The sequence below is a fragment of the Desmodus rotundus genome, chromosome 2 (genome assembly GCF_022682495.2).
Source record: "Desmodus rotundus isolate HL8 chromosome 2, HLdesRot8A.1, whole genome shotgun sequence".
NCBI classification, from domain to species: domain Eukaryota; kingdom Metazoa; phylum Chordata; class Mammalia; order Chiroptera; family Phyllostomidae; genus Desmodus; species Desmodus rotundus.
The window spans coordinates 126210184-126231320 of record NC_071388.1 but is presented as its reverse complement, the minus strand read 5'-3'; the positions used below and the strand labels follow the sequence as shown (position 1 = coordinate 126231320).

At 36.8% G+C, this 21137-nt stretch overlaps 2 protein-coding genes across 6 annotated transcripts in view; both read right to left on the bottom strand.

Annotated features, from left to right (window-relative positions):
- The window catches only part of CCNT2 (cyclin T2), a 44644-nt gene extending 42070 nt beyond the window's left edge, over nt 1–2574 (bottom strand). For 3 of the 4 annotated variants that reach the window (XR_002975647.3, XM_024569593.3, XM_024569594.3), the window contains exons 1-2: nt 2385–2574; nt 1576–1657 (exon numbers count right to left, since the gene is read on the bottom strand). Coding sequence is in view for 2 of the 4 variants with exons in the window: in XM_024569593.3 (XP_024425361.2) it covers nt 1576–1657; nt 2385–2542 (240 nt within the window). In the remaining 2 variants the exon portion in view is untranslated. The remainder of the gene's footprint in view (nt 1–1575; nt 1658–2384) is intronic. The other variant, XM_045203020.2, reaches the window with a different exon arrangement.
- Nucleotides 2575–14761: 12187 nt separating this feature from the next.
- The window catches only part of ACMSD (aminocarboxymuconate semialdehyde decarboxylase), a 69505-nt gene continuing 63129 nt past the window's right edge, over nt 14762–21137 (bottom strand). For both annotated transcript variants that reach the window (XM_045203184.2, XM_024569727.4), the window contains 2 exons: nt 17434–17532; nt 14762–14985 (listed from right to left, as the gene is read on the bottom strand). In XM_045203184.2, coding sequence (XP_045059119.2) covers nt 14923–14985; nt 17434–17532 — 162 coding nt within the window. In that variant the 3' untranslated portion in view covers nt 14762–14922. The remainder of the gene's footprint in view (nt 14986–17433; nt 17533–21137) is intronic.

Here is a 21137-nt window from a genome sequence, read left to right as displayed (position 1 = left end):
AGGAAAGCCACATTTATGTTACTATACATTAGTTCACTACTGCCATTGGAGACAACTTAAATAAAAATTTAATTCTCTCACCCTGGATGGTGTGGCTCAATGGATTAAGTGCTGGCCTGTGAACCAAAGGGTCCTGGTTTGATTCCCAGTCAGGGCATATGCCTGGGTTTCAGGCCAGGTACCCAGTAGGGGGCTGGAGAGAGGAAACCACACATTGACGTTTCTCTCCCTCTTTCTCCCTCCCTTCCCCCCTCTAAAAATAAACAAGTAAAAATATTTAAAAAATTTTAATTCTCTCAACCTAAATGTTATTACCAAAAAAGCTTCCTCTCTCTTTCACAACACCATCACTGACCTAAGTTCTTTGCACTGTAAATACTAGGAAAATGGAAGCAGATCAAGAATCATGCAAATTTAAGAGAGAAAGAGTAGAAGCAACAAAGAATGGGAGACCAAAATGCATATCAAAAAATATACTGTTCAAGATAAACCTATATGACAATCTAATAAACCAAGTCAGACTTATGATCAGAATATATTAAAACAGGAATCAATCTAAATTATGACGCTTTTCCTTTTAATTAAAAAAAAAACTAAGGACCTTTCAAAGACTGTTTTCTTAGCACAAAGGTCCTAATGACAATCCACAAATAGCATAAAGTCTTCCCTGCTCCATTTTTCTACCCATACCTTTTGGAATAGCATTTTAAAAACAGCTGTGATAAAAAAAAAAAAAACCCAAAAACACAGTGAGAATTAAGGTAGGGTTAAATATTTCTAAACAATACATAATTTTCTTTGTTAACAGATGCAACATAGCATATATCTTACCCTGAAAAGAACAAACCAAATTCACAACTTTCATAACTTAAAAACTTCGACTAAACGCCATTACTAAATTTGCCATATTTACAGACCATGTTCAAAATCAGTGTCTTAGTATTGGAGAAGTTTTACTTCAAAATTACCCCCTGCCCCCAACATAATGTTGGAAGCAAGATTTGACGTTTGAATCACCAAAAATTTAAGCAGACAACTAACGTTAATGTGTGATAAACAGGAATGTTTAACATCTTAAGGAATTATCGTGTTAGCAAATGAAATATTTCTGGTGAACATTTAATTCTTTCAAAAGGTCATTTCAAACTAATGTTACAACTGAATGAGGTCCTAGTCACAATATTTCAAACAATATGAGTCCGATACAATTAAGATGTACAACACAATGATTAGGCTCGCCCAAACTACATTGTATATTACTATTTGAAATTATTGAAATTATATGTATAAAATTTAAATGAATATCGATCTAATAACCCTTCAACTAAAGAAATGTTTCTTGTTTATCTTTTAGTTCAAAGGACCTGGCAGAACCTAACACAGTGTCTGGCAGCTTGTAATCACAAAATTAAAAAAATCCCAGAAACTCTGCCAATTGAAACATTTATCATGAGATTTACCTTCACTATTAGAACACTGAATCCAGAAGTAAAATCCATAACCAACTTTTTCTTCTGCGTAACAACTCACTTAAAATTTGGTTGTAGTAAAAACAGACAATAAAATAGTACTTACGTTTCTATTGAATTTGGTGAAAGAATGGTACATATAAAACCTGTGCATATAAACAATCGCAGTGTTTATTGTAAGCTGAGAGCTGAAAGGTTACATTTAGGAAATATGTGAGAAAAACAAGATCTCATTTCCAAAACAATTTTAATAGAAAATTCCCGTTCACACAAAAACCAACCAAAACTCGTTAAAATAATAAAGCCTGTCAGGGTGGTGAAGGCTCGACGCCAAATTAATAGTAGTGACACATCTGAACATTTCTTTCTAATATTATGCTAAGCGAGCCCAACTAGGACTTATCAATAGCTACAACTGACTAAACCCAAAATCAAACAGTTGAAACGCGCGCTCACATTTGTACAAAACCACGCCAAGAACATAAAGACCTCCAGTGGGTTCCCAAGGTACAAGAGAACCGCCATCAAACAGGCGAGGAGCGCGGGGAAAGGCTGCGAACACTTAAGACGCCTTTCAGCATCGCTAACCTTCCTCCTCCCATCCCCTCACGGACGAGAAGACCAGGCTGCCGTCTCTCATCTGCGATAATCCTCTGATTCGCGTCTCGGCGATACTCCGTGCCCCGCCGCCACCACCACGCGCGGCCCTAAACAGGTTACACAACGCCGCCTCCCAAACCGCATTCCCGGTCTCCTCTCTTTCCCCCCTCCTCCGCTGGTCTCTCGCGGCCTTCGGAGCCCGAGCCCCACCGAAGGCAGCGGCGCCATGTTCGCGGGACACGAAGCCCGGAGACAGGGCGAGTACTGAGGGGGACAGGGCGTGAGCAGCGGAGGGCCAAGAACAGGAAAGGATACACGTTGAGACGTTGTCCCATTTCCTGGATAAGGTTAGCCGCCTGCTGGCGGTACGAGAGCTCTTTATCCGCCTCCACTCCGCAGCGGCGGCTCGGCGTGTTTTCCAGCTGTTCCCGAGTAAAGAACCAGCGAGAAGAAGCTCCACGGCACGACGCCATGACACTTCCTCCTCCGCCCGCTCCCTAACCCACACCCCCACCCCTGCGGCTCGCGGACTCCCCGCCAAGGCCCCGCGACCCCGCCCCACTCCGCTCGCCGTAGACGGCGCCCTGCCTCTTTTCAGCCCCAGCCGTCGCCGCGCGCGTGCGCGGGGGCCGCCCTATCGGCTTTCCCTAGTCTTTTGCTTTCTTTTTTTCAGCTCCTGCCTCGCTTTCGCGTACAGGCCCATAATGCTCCGCGCCCCTTGTCATTTGGAAGCGCCCGAAGGTGGGGGTCGGCGGAAGGAAAAGGTCGGCGCAGTGCATGCCGGATGTAGGATTGGCGAGGCAAAGGGGCGGGGAGGAGAGGAAGGAAGAGGTTGGTTTAGGGTAGGGTGGGAGAGGGGTTGGCGGTCGGTCGGTGGGGCGGCTGTGCTGTAGGCTCCGTCGGTGGACTGAAATGCTGGTGGGTTCTTCGGTCCGGAGTGTGGTGGCGCTTTAAAAGTAGAAAAACCTTCCTCCTCAGCGACCCGTTAGAGCTTTCACTTTGACGTTGGTCCACGCGATCGCGTAGGCTCTCGACTCCCGTGGGCAGGACAGCCTCAGCCCAACCGGTGGCTCTAGGAAGGACCGAGCTGGGATGGGAAACTGTGCATAAGAAATAACGCCCCACGTGTGTGTCGCACTTGAGTGTTTTTCCGACGTTATCTTGTTTTGAGTCCCACAGCCACGCAGGCCATTGGTTTGTCTTTTGTTAATTGCTCGCCAAAGGTTATGCAATTAGGACCTAGAGAAGCTGACTTTCTAGAATAGGTTTCAAGTCCATATTAATAGTGTTTTTAAACTTCTCTATGATTTTTTTAAAAGGTTAGGAGAAGCAGGTAGTACAAGAGAGGCTGCGTAAAAATTTTGTTTTTAGTATTCAATACAGAAACACCGCACATGTCTGTTAATTAACTTTTAAGTTCATGTAAGAAAGAGCCGCAGAGCTCCACTCTGGGCATGAGTAGGTCTGAGCCAACGCCTATTGTGTATGAAGATTTCTAAATTAAAAAATTTAACACTACAGAGTATAGTCAGACATACTTCTAAAAGGCAGCTAGTATTATTTTTAAGTGAGTTTCTGATTAAAACTCCAGGTTTTTGTCATCATTTGGGGGTTCCTATGCTCAGCACACTGCTGGATGTTGCTTCTGTCTGTCCCCACCACATTACAGAATCCAGCTATTGATGTGGTTGCAGTAGGCAGTTATCATGGAGAGTTGTCGGAGTAGCTCCATTTCTTGCTGGCCTCACATCTTACGTTGCCTAGAAGTTCCAGGAATGATTTAAAGCGAAGTTTATAAAGTGCCAACTCCAATATTCATGACGATAAAAGCTTTAAACAAATTAGGAATAGGAGGGAACTTCCTCATCTTGAAGGCATTTGTAAGAACTCTGCAGCTACCATTGTACCTAGTGGTGAGAAACTAGAAACTTTCCTGCTAAGTCAAGGATATCTCCTCTCCTCACTCCTCTCAACATTGTATTGGAAGTACCAGTAAAAAAAAATAAGAAAAGAAGAAAGGTAAACATTGGGAAGGAAAAAATGAAACTCCCTTTGTTCACACATCACAATTGTTTATGTAGAAAATCTCAAAGTGTAAGCAAAAAACTGCAACTAATAAGTAATTATAGGAAGATTATAAAATATAAGACTTATATGATTCAATATATATCAGCAGTGTGCAATTGGAATTTGAAATTTAAAACTACGGTTTACAAAAAGTAATACTCAGGTATAAATCTAACATGTACAGAATCTATATGTAGAAAACTACAAAATTCTGATTAAGGAAATGAAAGATCTAAATGGAGGATTATTCTGGTTCATGAATTAGAAGACTATCATTAGATATCAATTCTTGATCTATAGATTCAATGTAATCTCAATCAAAATTTTAAAGTTACTCTATAGATAGCAACAAATTGATTCTAACCTGTATATGGAAAGACAAAAGACCCCAAATAGCCAACATAATACCAAAGAAAAAGTTGGACTAGCCAACATCAAAGCTGCAGTAATGAAGACAGCATATATCGACAAAAGAAAAGACACATGGATCAATGGGCCAGAGTAGAGATCCCAGAACAGAACCACACAAATCCAGTATACTGACCTTTGACAAAGGATCAAAGGCAGTTCAATTCAGAAAGGACAACCTTTTCAACATATGATTCCAGAGCAACTGGACATTCATATGCAAAAAAGAAAAGAATCTAGACACAGATCTTTATCTTACACAACAATTGTCTTTATGAAACTTCTAGAAGAAAACACTGAAGAAAATCTAGGTGACCTTGTAATGGCAATGAATTTTTAGATAGAACACCAAAAGCATTATCCATGAAAGAAAAAAACTGGGCTTCATTAAAACTAAAGACCTTGGGTCTGCAAAAGACACTGTTGAGAGAGTGAAAATACAAGGAGAAAATCTTTGCAAAATAACATTTCTGATAAAGGACTTTTATGCAAAATACGCAAAGAACTCATAAAACAAGAAGACAACAAAGAATCTATTTTGAAAATGGGCTAAAGAGGTGAACAGACACAAAGGTGAGGTGAACAGACATATGCTTATTTGATGGCAAATAAGCATATGAAAATATGTTCACATTATAAGGGTATTTTCAAGTGTTTGTAATTGCAAAAGACTGGAAGCATGGTTGTTTATGACAGGATTTGATGATTATGATACATCTATGCAATGAAATACTTATTTAGCTATTAAAAAGAAGGCATCAAAGTGCTGAAAGAAAAAAACAACTCCCAACGAAGAAAACTCTACCTGGCAAAGTCCTTCAGAAGTGAAGGAGAGGTGGAGGTGTGTGGACAAGCAAAAGCTAAAAGAGTTCATCACCACTCGACTGGCCTCATAAGAAATGTTAAAGGAACTTTTTAAAGCTGAAAAGAAAGGGCTCTAATTAGTATCAGAAAAACATATGAAAGCATAAATCTCACAGGTAAAGATAAATATATAGTATAAGAATAATGTAAAGGTGCTGGGTTAATAACAAAGTGAGTATGAAGGTTAAAAAACTATTAAAATAACTATAACTACAATAATTTAATGGACACAAAAGATAAAAACATGTAAATTGGGACCTGAAAAACATTAAATGTTGGGGGGGGTGGTAAAAATGTAGGACTTTAGGATGTGTTCAATCTTAAGTTATCAACTTAAACGTACACAAATAAAATAAAAACAGACTCATAGAGAACAAACTGACCATTGCCAGATGGGAGGGTGGTTGGGGGGCTGGCTGAAAAATGAGAAGGGATTAAGAAATACAAATTGGTAGTAACAAAATAGTCAAGGGGGTGGAAAGTACAGCATATGGAATATAGTTCATAGTATTATAATAACTATGTATGGTGTCAGGTGGGTACTTGAAATATTGGGGAGAACACTTTGTAACATATACTATGCTGTACACCTGAAACTAATACAAAATAATATTGAATGTCAACTGTAATTGAAAAATAAAAAATAAATAAAATACATATATATATAAAAAGAAGGCAGCTTATTGTGGAACCACCCCCAAAGTATTAAGCAGGGGAAAAAAGCAAGATGCTACTGTTTCAGAAAAATAAAGGAATATGTACATGAAAATGTTTGTATAATCATAGACTATCTTTGCAAGAATACACAAACAGGTAAAATTGGTTCCTTCTGGGACACATAGGTTGAATTTGATTTTTTTGAACTCTTCTAATGACTTCAAAGGCATTAGAATGTATTGACTTTTCAAAAATAAATTATATTTTTATTGAGTTTTCAAAAATAAGTTTCATATTTTTTATTAGGTTTTGAGCAGTGATAAAACACTCCAGAAATAGAAACTTCAACACACTTTTGTTCAATTTTGATTGGAAAAAAGCCTCAGAATTATCTCTTTATTTTAAATAAATTAAGCTAATCTTAAGTAATTGCTTGAATATAGGTTCAAGTTTTCTGGTTGGAAAATATAAACTGAATTGAGTCAGAACTGGCTTCCTTTTTAGGAGAGGTCAGAAAGACGGGCAAAGGTAGAGTAAAAAGAAGCGAAATGCTTGAATGCCTATGGATGGCTGTTCTCTGGAATCTGATGGTGCGGGGATATTTTTGTCAGGGGTTTATTTTGGAGTACTTACACTAGATAACAAAGGAGATTTCAGACAAAAAGTGATTTTCCTGAGAGTCATTATCAAGATTCTGGTTATAAGCAGTGTTGTTTTAGGGACAGATGGGTCTTTTCAAAATTGAACTCTAGTTATGTCACCCCTAACTTAAAAACCTCATTGCTTTTTGATAGATAATTCCTTAACTGACTTACAACCTCATGTGATCTCACCATTTTATACCAAGAACATCTTGCTTTATTACCTCTAGCCTCAGTGGCCTTATTTCTTGCCATGTTCTCTCCTGCCAGAAGGGTGTCATTGATGCTATTCTCTCTGTCTGGCACTCTTCTCTGTCTTCTTTTACCTCTTCCCTGTTTTTTCTATCCCATCTTAAGCAATATTTCTTCTGGAAAGTCTGTCTTCAACTCTCACTAGCAGAAATCCCTTAATATAAGCTCTCTACACACTATATGCTCCTTCATAGCTCTTGGTAGCAATTTTATACTGATTTGTTGCTTTTTTGAGACCTGTCTCCCTAACTAGATTAAAAGCACTGTTGAGAGCAGGAACCATGTTTTTTTTTTGCTTACATTATCCCAGCACCCAGCATGGTTCTTGGTACATAATAAGCGCTCAATATGTACTGTTGAATGCATGTGAATGAGTGCATGAAGGCATAGTTCCTGCTCTCAAGGAAGTCCCAGTCTGTTGGGAAGATAACAATTGCAATTTAAAATGAGAAATGTGCCCTGTTAGGGATATAAGTACAATTTTTAAAAGGGGGATATATTGATCAATGAAATTTTCAAACCTAGAAACCATCAGTTTAGTTTGTGAGAAATTTTGAGAAGGAAAGTAATATGATCAGATATATACTTTTGAAATTTTCCTCTGGCACCATGGTGGAAGATGGATTATACCAGATTAAGTCAGACAGAGGTATAAATAAGAGATTCTTTTTTTTTTCAATGTACCTGGAATTTATTTTTGTGAATGATGTGACACAGACCCAGCAACTTAATTCTTTTTTTTTAAGCATAACCTATTTATTTTTTTATATTTGTACTGGCTCACACTTAATTTTAACCATTTTGATTCTAATTTTTCATGTTTTTAAAATATATTTTATTGATTGTGCTTTTATAGTTGCCCATTTTCCCCCCATTTATTCCCCTCCACCCTGCACTCAGCCTCCCACCTGCATTCCTTGCCTTTCGTTCATGTCCATGGGTGGTTGTACATGTAAGTTCTTTGGTTTCTACATTTCCTATACTATTCTAACCTTCCCCTGTCTATTTTCTACCTACCATTTATGCTACTTATTTCCTGTACCTTTTCCCCCTCTATCCCCCTTCACCTCCCCCACTGATAACCCTCCATGTGATCTCCATTTCTGTGATTATGTTCCTGTTCTAGTTGTATGCTTAGTTTGTTTTTGTTTTTCTTATTTTTAGGTTCGGTTGTTGATAGTTGTGAGTTTGTTGTCATTTTACTTTTCATATTTTTCATCTTCTTTTTCTTAGATAAATCCCTTAAATTTCACATAATAAGGGCTTGGTGATGATGAACTCCTTTAACTTGACCTTATCTAGGAAGCACTTTATCTGCCCTCCCATTCTAAATGATAGCTTTGCTGGATAGAGTAATCTTGGATGTAGGTCCTTGCCTTTCATGACTTGAAATACTTCTTTCCAGCCTCTGGCTTGTACGGTTTCTTTTAAGAAATCAGCTGATAGTCTAATGGGAATTCCTTTGTGGGCAACTGTCTCCTTTTCTCTTGTTGCTTTTAAGATTCTATCCTTATCTTTAATCTTGGGTAATGTAATTATGATGTCCCTTGGTGTGTGCTTCCTTGGGTCCAACTTCTTTGGGACTCTCTGAGCTTCCTGGACTTCCTGAAAGTCTATTTCCTTTGCCAGATTGGGGAAGTTCTCCATTATTTCTTCAAATAAGTTTTCAATTTCTTGCTCTTCCTCTTCTCCTTCTGGCACCCACTATGATTCAGATGTTGGAATATTTAAACTTGTCCTGCAGGTTCCTAAGTGTCTTCTCATTTTTTTGAAATTCTTATTTCTTCATTCTGTTCTGGTTGAATGTTACTTTCTTCCTTTTGCTCCAAACCATTGATTTGGTCCCAGTTTCCTTCCTGTCACTTTGGTTCCCTCTATATTTTCCTTTATTTCACTTTTCATAGTCTTCATTTTTTCCTCTAATATGTGACCATATTCCACCACTTCTGTGAGCATCCTGATTACCAGTGTTTTGAACTGTGCATCTGATAGGTTGGCTATCTCTTCATCGCTTAGTTGTATTTTTTCTGGAGCTTTGATCTGTTCTTTCATTTGGGCCATGTTTTTTTTTTTTTTTTGTCTTGGCATGCCTGTTACATAGTAAGGGATGGAACCTTAGGCATTCACCAAGGTGGGGCAATCCCCCTCCATGCGTTATGGTGCTGTATGTGGGGGAGGGGTCTGAGAGGGAATAATACGCTTGCTCAGCTCTTGGCCGGTTTTCAGTCACTTCCCCAGCTGCCCACAAGCAAATTGAGCCCTTCTGGTGCTAATTCCCAGATGGGTGGGTTTGTGTGCATTCTAGGACCCTGTGGGTCTCTCCAACGAACTCTCCTGTGAGACTGGGAGTTTCTCCCGCCACCTCAGCCCTCACAGGTTTTTTCACTGAGAGATTTTGAGGCTTTATTTTCCCTCAAAATAAAGCGCTGGAACCCTGGGTTGCATGGTCTGTCTCGCTCCCCAGTTGTTCCTCCCGGTTTATCTGCACTTGCATGTGGGACTGTCCTGTCTGCCAGTCACCGCCTTGCCATGAGTCCTCTGTGCCTGGCTGCCCATCTCTGCCCCTCCACCGGTCTGGGTGAATGTTTTTTCTTTAACTCCTTGGTTGTCGGACTTCCATACAGTTCAATTGTTTGAACTGGCAATTCTGGTTGTTTTTTGTTTTTAAATTTGTTGTCCTTTTGGTTGTGCAAGGAGGCACAGTGTGTCTACCTATGCCTACATCTTGGCTGGAAGTCTAAGAGATTATTTCTATACTCTTGGTGAGAGATGAGGGCCTGACTTTATTTAGAAGCCATAGGGAAGAAACATAAGAAAAGATATAAAAGTGGTAGTATTTATTGGGTTGTTGACAGATTTGATGTGGATGAAGGAGAGGATATAGGTGACTGGGTGATGCCATAACTCAGAGTTTGTATTTTAGGAAGTGGGACTTACTTTTGGGATAAAGAAATTGAGTTACATTTGGGCATATGAGTCTGTAAAGTACCATAGTATTATAGCTTTGATTTTTTTTTTTTATGCCTGAAGCCTGTGAGGACTTCTTGAAACATTATCTTCCCTTGACGTCAGAATACTGCATTTTTGTTTGTTTGTTTTCCTCCTATTTCACTGGCTACTACTCAGTGCCAATGCTGGATCCTCCATCTGATCTCCAATTTTTGGCAAATTCCATGAGTTAGTCCTGGGCTCTTTTGGTTCTCTCCTTTACTTTTTCTCCAGGTGATTTCACCCAGTCTTATTTCTTTAAATACCTTCTATACACTAATGACCTCTCTCCAACCTCTCTCCTGAACTCGCCAGGCTGACTAGTAGACCAAACTGCTTACTAGACATTGCTACTTAAATGTCCAAGAAGCATCTGAAATATAAGAAGTCCAACAATGGAACTGTTAATTCGCATCCTTCCCAAGCCTGTTTATCACATAGTGTTCCTCATCATGGTAAATGGTAATAAATCTACTCAGCTGCACAAGTAAATATGTCTAAAGTATGGATAAGTTTAATTACATCTCAGAGGATAAATGTCCTCAGAATTATATGCACAGAAAAGTCAGAGTTAGTTTCATTGATCTTTTTTATTGTCTTTTTTAAATTGTTGATGCTATTACAGATGTTTCCATCCCCCCCTCCTTTGTACACCTCCACCCAGCCCTGCCCCTTTCCCTCTGGCCATCACCACACTGTTGTCTGTGTCTATGGGTTATGCATATATGGTCTTTGGCTCATCCCTTCACCTTCTTTCACGCAGTCCTCCCTTTCCACCTCCCCTCTGATAGCTGTCAGCCTGTTCCATGTATCCATGCCTCTGTTTCCATTTTGTTTATCAGTTTATTTTGTTCATTAGATAAGTAAGATCATGTGGCATTTGTCTTTCTTTGGATGGCTTATTTCACTTAGCATAATAATCTCCAGAATCAGGAGATTATTTTCTATTGTCTTTTTTAATACATTTTTAATTTTTGTTAATAGTTAACATACAATATTATATTAGTTTCAGGTGTACAACGTAGCAATTAGACATTTATATAACTTACAAAGTGATCAGTCTAGTACCCAGCTGTTTTCTATTATCTTTTAAATCTCTATTTCATTTTTTTAAGGTTTTATTTATTTATTTTTAGAGAGGGGAAGGGAGGGAGAAAGAGAAAGAGAGAAATATCAATGTGCGGTTACCTCTCACATGGCCCCCACTGGGGACCTGGCCTGCAACCCAGGCATGTGCCCCAACTGGGAAATGAACTGGCAACCCTTTGGTTTGCCAGTTCATTAGCCCGCACTCAATCCACTGAGCTACACCAGCCGGGGCTAAATCTCTGTTTCATTTATTTCTACTCTTATCTTTCTTATTTCTTTTCTTCTACTAACCTTGGCCTTCATTTGTTCTTTTTCTGATTCCTTGATGGGTAAAGTTAGGTTGTTTGAGATTTTTCTTGTTTATTAATGTAGGCGTTTATTATTATGAACTGCCTTCTTAGAACTGCTTTTGCTGTACCCCATAAGTTTTAGTATGTTGTATTTCCATTTTCCTTTGTCTCAAAGTACAGTGGTACCTCGGTACTTGATGTTAATTCATTCTGGAACTCGTGATGAGTGCCAAATCCGACAAATACTGAAGGATGAAGCATTTTCTCTTGTGGAGTAGCGTCATGACTCATACAAGTTCTAGCAAGTGCAATGAGTCCCGAGCAAGTGCTGAGTGCTGAAACATTTTTTTCTTGCCAAAATGTGATGAGTACAGGGTTTGACAAGTTCTGAAGCCAGCAAGTACCGAGGTGTCATTGTCTTTTTTTATTTTTATTTTTTCTTCTTTGACCTACTGGTTGTTCAGTAGTATGTTGCTTAATCTTTATATATATGTGAATTTTCCAGTTTTGTTCTTGTAATTGATTTCTAGTTTCATATTATTTTGTTTGGAAAAGATGCCTTGATCTGATTTAAATCTTACTGAATGTATTAAGATTTGTTTTGTGGCCTAACATATGACCTTTCCTGGAGAACATTCCATGTGCACTTGAGAAGAAGAATGTGTATTCTGTTGTTTTTGGATCCAAGTGTTCTATATATATCTATTAAGTCCAATTGGTTTGACGTGTTGTTTAAAGCTGACGTTTCCTTACTGATTTTACACAGGAAAGAGCTTGTAGCAGAGTTTGTGCTCAAGGGAGAAAGAGGTAGGAAATGATGATGTAAAGTTGGTCAGATAAGTAGCCCATGGTCAAGAGTTTAGATTTTTATAAGTCTCATAGGAAGCCATTGGATTTTTAAAAATAAGTCTGTGATATACTCTCAGTTATGTTTTTTAAAGAGATTTTACTTATTTTTAGAGAGAGGGGGAGGCAGGGAGATAGAGAGGGAGAGAAACATCAGTGTGTGATTGCCTTTCATGTGCCCCCTACTGGGGATCTGGCCAGCAACCCAGGCATGTGCTTTGACTGGTAATTGAACCAGCAACCCTTTGGTTCGCAGTCTGGCGCTCAATCCACTGAGCCACACCAGCCAGGGCTGAGTTATGTTTTTTTGTTTTTTGTTTTTTAAAGGAAAAACCAGCCCTGACTGGTGTGGCTCAGTTAGTTGGGCTTCATTCCACGAAGCAAAAGGTTGCCAGTTCCATTCTGCTCAGGGCATATGCCTGGGTTGTGGATTTGTCCCTTGGTCAGAGCATGTATGAGAGGGAACTGATCAATGTTTCTCACATTGATGTTTCTCTCCCTCTATTTCTCCCCCTCTATTTCTCCCTCCCTTCTCTTCTCTCTAAAAATAAATAAAATCTTTAAGGAAATAAAAGAAATAAAGGAAAAACATATCAGCAGTTGTGCAGGGAATTATGTAAGGGGTCAAGATTAGTATTAAGGAGATTAGGCAAGAAATCATGGTGACTTGGGCAAAAGTAGTAGAATTAGAATGGGGTTGTGAGATGTCTTATATGGAACCAGTAGCACTTGATGATGGACTGAATGCCAGGAAAGAAAGAAATCAAGGTTGACTTCCAGGCATCTGTACATATGTGTGTGTACGTGTGCATGTATGTGCACTATAGTTTGTTCAGTCTCCGACATTTGGACAATGTATATAGTTTTCAGTATTTTGGAATAACATAGTGCTGCAATGAAATTAGATTGATTCCTCACATCCTACATAAGGATAACTCCAACACTGATTAGATCGAAGATTTAACTATAAGACAATGAAACTATGCAGGCACTAGAAGAAAAGATGAGTAAATTCCTCTTTAATATGGGTATAGAGAAGGGCTTTCTAACTATTACTATTCTATCATTCAAGTCTTAGGTTAAAATCTTCAAAGAGACTTTCTCTGGTCTCACTATTTAATATCTTATTCCCTATCCTCCCCTAGGTTACTCTGTATACATTTCCCTGTTTTAATTTCTCAGTGTAAGACAAATTTCCTTCCTTCATTCTCTCTTCCCTCCTCTCCATTCCTTGTTTCTTTTTCCTCTCTCTCCTTTATGTATGTTTCTTACCCTTGATACTATAGGTTTCATCAGAGAAGGACTTTTATCCTTTTTATTTACTTCTACATCCTAAGTTCCTGGAACAATGCTACAGCTCTGGCACATCACATAAATACTCTGTGAATATGAATATGAATTTACCCATTACCTATCTCTCTGTCATCTATCTATGATATTGACTAAAGTAGCCTGGTTACTTTTCATAATAAAAGTTATTAAACACCATGTTAAAAAGTGGTCAAATATAGAATATTTGAGAAGGAATGGACATTTTCCTCAAATAATGGGGAAGGAAAAAATAGCATATACTTTTTATTGCTGTTTTGTTCAAACTTGGTTTTTTTTCTTGTAGGCAGATTGGAGTAATGAGCAGACTAGTGGGTGGGTAAAGTTCTAGAAAGCAATAGGAGGAGCAAGAAAGAGATGGAACAATGAACTAATTAAAGTGAAAATAATGGGATGGACATAATTTAGCAAAAATTATGTTAGCATAAATTACATGCCAATACTTAACTCATGATTTTTCTGGGCTAATGGGAGTATTAATCAAAGCAAGGAGGTAATTTTGAAGAATTATATTTGATTTTGGAATTCATCCAGAAGTACACAAACCACAGGTACTCATCACCCCTCTCAGAACTGAGTTTATTTTTAGCAGCCCAGGCAGGACCATCAGTGAAGTGAGGCTACCCTGGTGTTTCCCTGCTCTCGATTTCCACCGCTGTCTTCACACATTCTGCTCAGTAGTTTACTGCTCAGTAAAAGTAAATTATAGATTGTAATTTTTTCCAGAGCAGATGAATTCTCATTCAATCTGAAACCTGTTTTCCCATAGTTTTGCCTTCCTATCTGTTTACCATTTCCAACTTAAAGAAGTCTAAGCCATCCTTCTAGACCCATCCCAAATTCCAACTTCTGTGAAGATTTTCCCAAAAGCTTGAGTCCAAATGAATTTTACTGAAACTTCTGTGACACTCACATTGCATTACTTAGTAATTATTGCATGAACTTATGACTTGCCTCCTTATTTTGACTATAAGCTTCTACAGGTTATGAAATACATACATTTATTTGTGAAATCTAAAGTATTCCCAGCCCAATTCTGGGCCAATGGAAGGTGTTTAAAATGAATAAAAATGGGTTATTTGGGCTCTAGGCACATATACTTGTCAAAGTAAGAACCAACTTGAACCATCTAGGATGAGTCTGGTTTTGGTCTTTCTCCATAAAAAGCATTAATGACATTTTGTGTTTTGCTTCTGTTATTAATTTTTAAAGTGCTCAGAAAATCGTTTTTGGTTTGCATGTGAAATCATGTACTGCTTTTCAGAGTGAAAAAATGTGAGTCATTTTGTTATGAATGATTTAGGATACTCAGGGATATTCTATTTCTGGGTAAAATAGTTCAAATAGGATTTTAGTATGCATGTGTGATACATATTTTAAAACAAAAAAACCCATCTTCTTGAAATATTGTAGTAAATTCAGTCATTCAAATAGTTTTCTCTCAAGACCCAAAAATGCTAGGGCATTGCCAGCTTTGAGTTTGTCCTGAAAAAGAAAAGAAAAGGTTTTATTTTAATGCATTATTTAATGGTTGTTTTTAAGTACTTCATTGAGTGTCTTTATCATGTTTTTTAAAAAATCAAATCCTCAGCCTGAGAGAAAAATACTAGGTTAAACAATGACGCTCTTACCAAAATCCTCTTCACCTATATTTTGCCCCACTATTTGAAATCTATGTTTGAAATCTATGTTTGGAAGGAGGAGGAAAGGAGGAAATTACAAGGTGGAGAGCCCTCTTAGGAAAATGCTCTTTAAAAAGTTTTCAAAGATTTTAAAGACTTATTGGAGGCAAAACAGAGAAAACATACAGTGTAGGTCTGTGGGACAAAAGAGCTGGTGCCAGTACTCAGAAGCCGTGTGGCCACCCCTCAGCTTCTAGGCACGGGTACTGTGTTTTCCCACCCTCCCTCCCCCACAAGGTAAGCCCTTTCAGGGCAAGAAAAGTGAAGTAGGTGGAGAGTTTCAGAATATTGCACAGATATGTACATCTATTTATTTCACATGAGAAAAGGACTGCCAGATTTTTCTTCACCTTCTCCCCATGTATGAACTAGATCAACCCCACAGAAAGAACTCCTGTGATTTTGGAGGTAACTTTGTGATACCCTAATTGATAGATATCCAATTTGCAAAGGTCAGGCATTTAGCTGAGGGTGGAAGGAAACATGTATAGGATTGTATAACATCCATACCATTAATGTGTATCTACATATCATGATCATTTCAGAGTTGAAAATTCAAAGTTATAAAATGGATGCTATCTTCTGAGAGATAGCTATCTTTTTTTTTTGTAATGGAATCTATTTTTATTTACTTAACAGTGCAACAGCTTTATTGAGATACAGTTCACTTACCATATGATTTACCCATTAAGTGTATAATTTGGTGATATTTAGTATGTTCACAGAGTTGTGCAGCCATCAGTTTCTTGTCTGCTATTCCAGAGGTATATTATGCACATATAAGCAAATACTTCTATTTATGTATAGAGATATTCTTTTGGATAGTATACTATACACAAATGGAAATATACTATACGGGTTGTTTGGCACCTTGCTTTTAAAACTTAATATATCTTGGAAACTGATTTTTAGTGTTTTTATGGATGTATAGATTCCATTGTATGGATTTATTATTATGTGTGAACTATTCTCCTATGGACTGTTTTCAATCTTTTATTACAGACAACGTTGCAATGAGTAATCTTATACAAAATGTCATTTTGAATTTGTGACAGTATACAATTTTTATGTTATTTTAAAACTTGAAAATGATAAGCACATAAAATTAAATGATGAGACATAAAATAATTATTATTCCACTAAACTCTTAATCAGGATACTTGGGGGTATCTGGTTTCAGTTTATATTAATTTTATAGAAAGTTTTTTATTTTCAAACTCTGTTGTAAAAAAAGTAAAAAGATATCTTATTATGGCTTCCTACTTTAATAAGAAAATATTTAACAATTCGAGACTTTAAGTGTTTTAAGGTGGTTAAGTGCCAAAGGGGAAACTTCCTGTGTAAAAGCAGTCTGAGGTTTCCCAGTTCATAGCTTGCAACCAGTAAACATCACAATGGATTTTTCTTGGCATCTTTTAATGTGCTTTAAGACTACTGAAAAGATTTGATGAGCTTAATCCTTAATGATTAGAGCAGAGAATTAGAGACCAATAGAACTTTTGTATTCTAGTTTAGAAGACAGCCAAGAATTATACAATAGGATTATGACTAAGACTTTTGTAAGATTTGTTAAGAGTTCATATGTCCACACGTTTTTGGGTGTGTGGCCATCTCTGACCCCCCTGATAGTGATTGGTGGTGAAGCCCTCAGGAAGAACTTGTTTTGTTGGGAGGTGAGGGTGGGATGGGGAAAGTATGGCAAGGGAGAGGGAATCTGAGGACAATGCATCTATCTCATTTTAACGCTTCTTGGTTCAGGAGCCTAAGGGGTAGAATAGGCATTGGCAGCATTATGGCACATTTACCCACCCTAAAAGTCAAATGCCAAAAGAAAAAAACCTAGTTATTTGAGGTCCTTGGGTCCTTTTTAATCAAGAATTTAGTATCAGTATTCAAATTATTAGAATGATTACAATTTTTGAGATTGGTAGATTTGTAACAGACATGTTAAATGAAAAAATGTAGACATTTTTCTTCTTATTCATCTAACATGCAAACAGAAACATATTACTATGATACGCTTCTTTGCAGTTTTCCTCCTGGCCTTCATGAATGTACTAGGCTTCTTTCAGCTTCTTAACTTTTTTTTGTCCTTTAATAGTTCAGCTATTTCTGGCGATCTAGTAACAATTCTAGGAATATTAAGTGTAATGATTCCCTGTCCTTTGTTATCACACATGCAAGTGCTCTGAAACCAAGCACAATTACAGCAGGAAAACAGAAAGAAATCCATGTCATAAAAGGCATATACCTTTGTCTCTGCATCAAATTCTGCCATGGATTCTATCAATTTTCCAGGTTCCAGCTCACCTAGTGGAAAGGGGTAATCAGTCCCCAAGATGACTTTATCCTGAAAAAAGGAAATATATTTTTATCAGTAATTTTTTAGAATATCAAAGAACCTCCTGTAAACTTAATTATATTTAGTTACTACAAGCACTTTATGGTAAAATATGAAATTTCTTCCTGATTAATAGAAACACTCATCTAAAATTTTAATAATTTAATGGATTCAAAGTGTATTCTGATATTTTCTCCAGCAGGTGTCGCTATGAGATCTCCTAAAGTTGCAATTCAGCCCCCATTCCCCAACCCCTGACCTTTTTTTTTTAATAACTGAAATAAAGAACATTCAAATATAAGAAGCAGACATTTGTTTAATAAAACATGCTGATGTCTTCAGATGAAATTAAGGATTCTGTATTTCTTAGAATGATACATTGCATTTGATATCATAATTTTTGAAAACATACTAGAGTTGAAAGGAAAAAAAAGAAAAACAAAAACAAAAACAAAAAACCAATCAAATGAAAAGAAAACAACCCCCAAACAATTCCTATCTCTATAAACTGGATGATTGTCTGTTTTTTGAATGGTATAGCTTGAAATTTCCATTTGACATGCTGTACATCAAAGCCCATGGACTTGGCCATCAACAAATACATAAAGCATCATGTCAGGCAATGTTCTGTAATCTAGATTACCCTGGTCAACAAAAGAGAAATGGCCCATGTCCTTAGGGAACTCATAATCTAATGAGAAGGACAGTAAACCAATGATGACAGTTTATCAAAATAAAATACAAAAAATATTTTGAATCAGAAATTTAACTTCTAGAAACATATCCTACTCATACACATGCAATGGAAATATATAAGTAAAATTAATTGCAACATTATTTGTAACATTAGAGTACTAGCAAACTGAATTATGGCAAATTCAAAACCCAAAAGGAACCTGGGATATTTACATATGCTGAAATAGAATAGTCACCAAATTATATTGTAAAGAAGAATGTTCTTGAAGTTTCATTGTAGAGGGGAAAAAAGTCTAGGACAATGTATTTGCTATGCTCATATTTCTGTTAACAAGAGACCTATAGATACATGAATACATGTTTGTATGTATACAGTCTATTATAGGAATGGGACCCAAGAAACAAATAACATTATTTGCCTCCAGGAAAGAAGACTAGGGTTTGGGGTTGCAGCCCACTTCTTTTTTGAGGCCTATTTAACATACTATAAAATTCACCTTTTGAAAGTGTAAAATTCAGTGGGCTTTAGTATATTCATGATTTTTTGTAATCATTCCCACTGTCTAATACCAGAACATTTTTATCAGTCCCAAAGTAAACCGATTCCCATTAGCTAGCACTCCCAATTTCCTCCTCCCTCCAGACCCTGGAAATCACTAATTTGTCCTCTGTGTCTATAGAATTGCCTATTCTGGACATTTCATAAAAATTAAAAGTAATGTGTTGCTTTCGTTCATTTAGGCTAAATAATATTCCAATATACAGATATCCCAAAATTCGTTGACCCACTCATCAGATGATTGACATTTGGGTTCTTTCTATCTACTTTTTGGCTATTATGCTGCTCTGAAAATTTGTGTACAAGTTTTTGTGTGAACTTATGTTCATTTATCCTAGATATATAGCTAGCAATGGAATTGCTGTGTCCCATGGTAAACCCATGTTTGACATTTTGAGGAACTAATTTTCACAGTGGCTGCAGATTCTACATTCCTGCCAGCAAAGTATGAGGGTTCTAATTTCTCAAATCCTTACCACACTTGTTGTCCATCTTGTTTATTATAGCCATCATAGTGGGTGTAAAGTGATAACTCATTGTAGATATTATTTGCATTTATCTAATGACTAATTAGGCTGAATGTTCATGTGCTCATTGGTCATTTCTGTGTCTTTGGAGAAATATCTATTCATATCCCTGTGTTTATTTAAGTCCATGTGGGGTTTTTTTGGTTATAGTTGTACGAGTTTATATTTTCTGAATACTAGAGACTTATTGGGTGTATGATTTACAAGTACTTTCTTCATTCTGTGGGTTGTCCCACTACTTTATTGGTTGTATCTTTTGAAATAGAAAAACTTTTATTTTGATAAAGTCCAATTTATCTATTTTTTTCTTTGGGTACTTGTGGTTTTGGTGTGATATTTAAAAATCATTGCCTTATTAAAGGTCACAATGATTTACAACTACTTTTTAAGAGTTTGTAGTTTTGCTCTTCCACTTAGGTCTTTGATCTATATTCAGTTAATTTTTGTGAATGGTGTAAAGAAAGGTCCAACTTTTTTTTTTTTTGCATGTGGATATCCAGTTGTCCCACTACAGTATATTGAAAAGACTATTCTTTCCTCACTGAAATGAATCAGCTGATATTTATGTCTGTCCTTAAGCCAGTACCACACAATTTTGATTTCTGTATCTATGTACAAAGTTTTAAAATTCAAATTTTGAGTCCTCCAACTTTGTTCTTCTTTTTCAAGATGGTTTGGCTATTCTGGGTCCCTTACATTTCCATATGAATTTTAGGATGAGCTTGTCCATTCCTATAAAAAAAACCACACCTGTTTTTTTGATAGGGATTGCATTGAATCTGTAGATCAAAGTGCAGAGTATTGCAATTTAACAATATTGTTTTCAAATCAATAGGATGTCTTTTTATTTATTTAGGTTTCCTTTAATTTTCTTCAATAATATTTGGTAGTTTAGTGTCCAAGTCTTATACTTTAGTTGGATTTATTCTTCAGCATTTTATTCTTTTTTGATGCTACTGTAAATGAAGTGGTTTTCTCAATTTCATTTATGGATTATTCATTGTAATATATAAATGCAATTAATTTTATATATTTATATTGTATCCTACAACCTCGCTGAATCTGTTTATTAGCCTTGATAGTTTATTTGTGGATTCCTTAGGATTTTCAATATACAAGGTCATGCCACTTCCAAATAATTTCGTTTCTTCCTTTCCAGTTTTTATGCTTTTTATTTATTTTTCTTGCCTAACTGCCCTGGCTAAAATCTCTAAAAATAGAATGTTGAATAGAAGTGGTAAGGACAGAACCTTTTAGTCTTTTGCCATTAAACACAATAGCATTATTTTGAGTACTCCTTACTCTTAAGCATAAGAAGTCATTCTGGCTCATTTGTACTTTATCTGTATTGAAATAAGCCTTTTCTCCAAGCAGCCCAGCTTCCTTACAGTGGAAAATGGTATCCAAAAACCAAGATCTGGGTACCAGATATGCTAATTATTGTTAATATGGAACTGTGTGCATGTGTACACAGACACACCTATATTTCTATATCTATTTATTTGTAACTACCTTCTCCAACAGGGAGATACCTGAATTTTATTAAGTTTATTTACTCATTTTGTTCAAGCATAGAGTGCACAGAAATCATTTTCAGAATTGCTAAAACATACTGCTGCAAAAAGCAAAGTTACTAGGTAGAATTCAATATTTTAAAAGTAATAATTACTGAGTAAAATGCAAAATTCTTAAGTGTTCAATTGGATGTTTTTTTAAATCCTCACCTGAGGATATGTTTATTGATTTTAGAGAGCAAGAAAGGGACAGAGAAAGAGAGTGAGACACTGATATGAGAGAGAAACATTGATTGGCTACCTTCAGTATGTACCCTG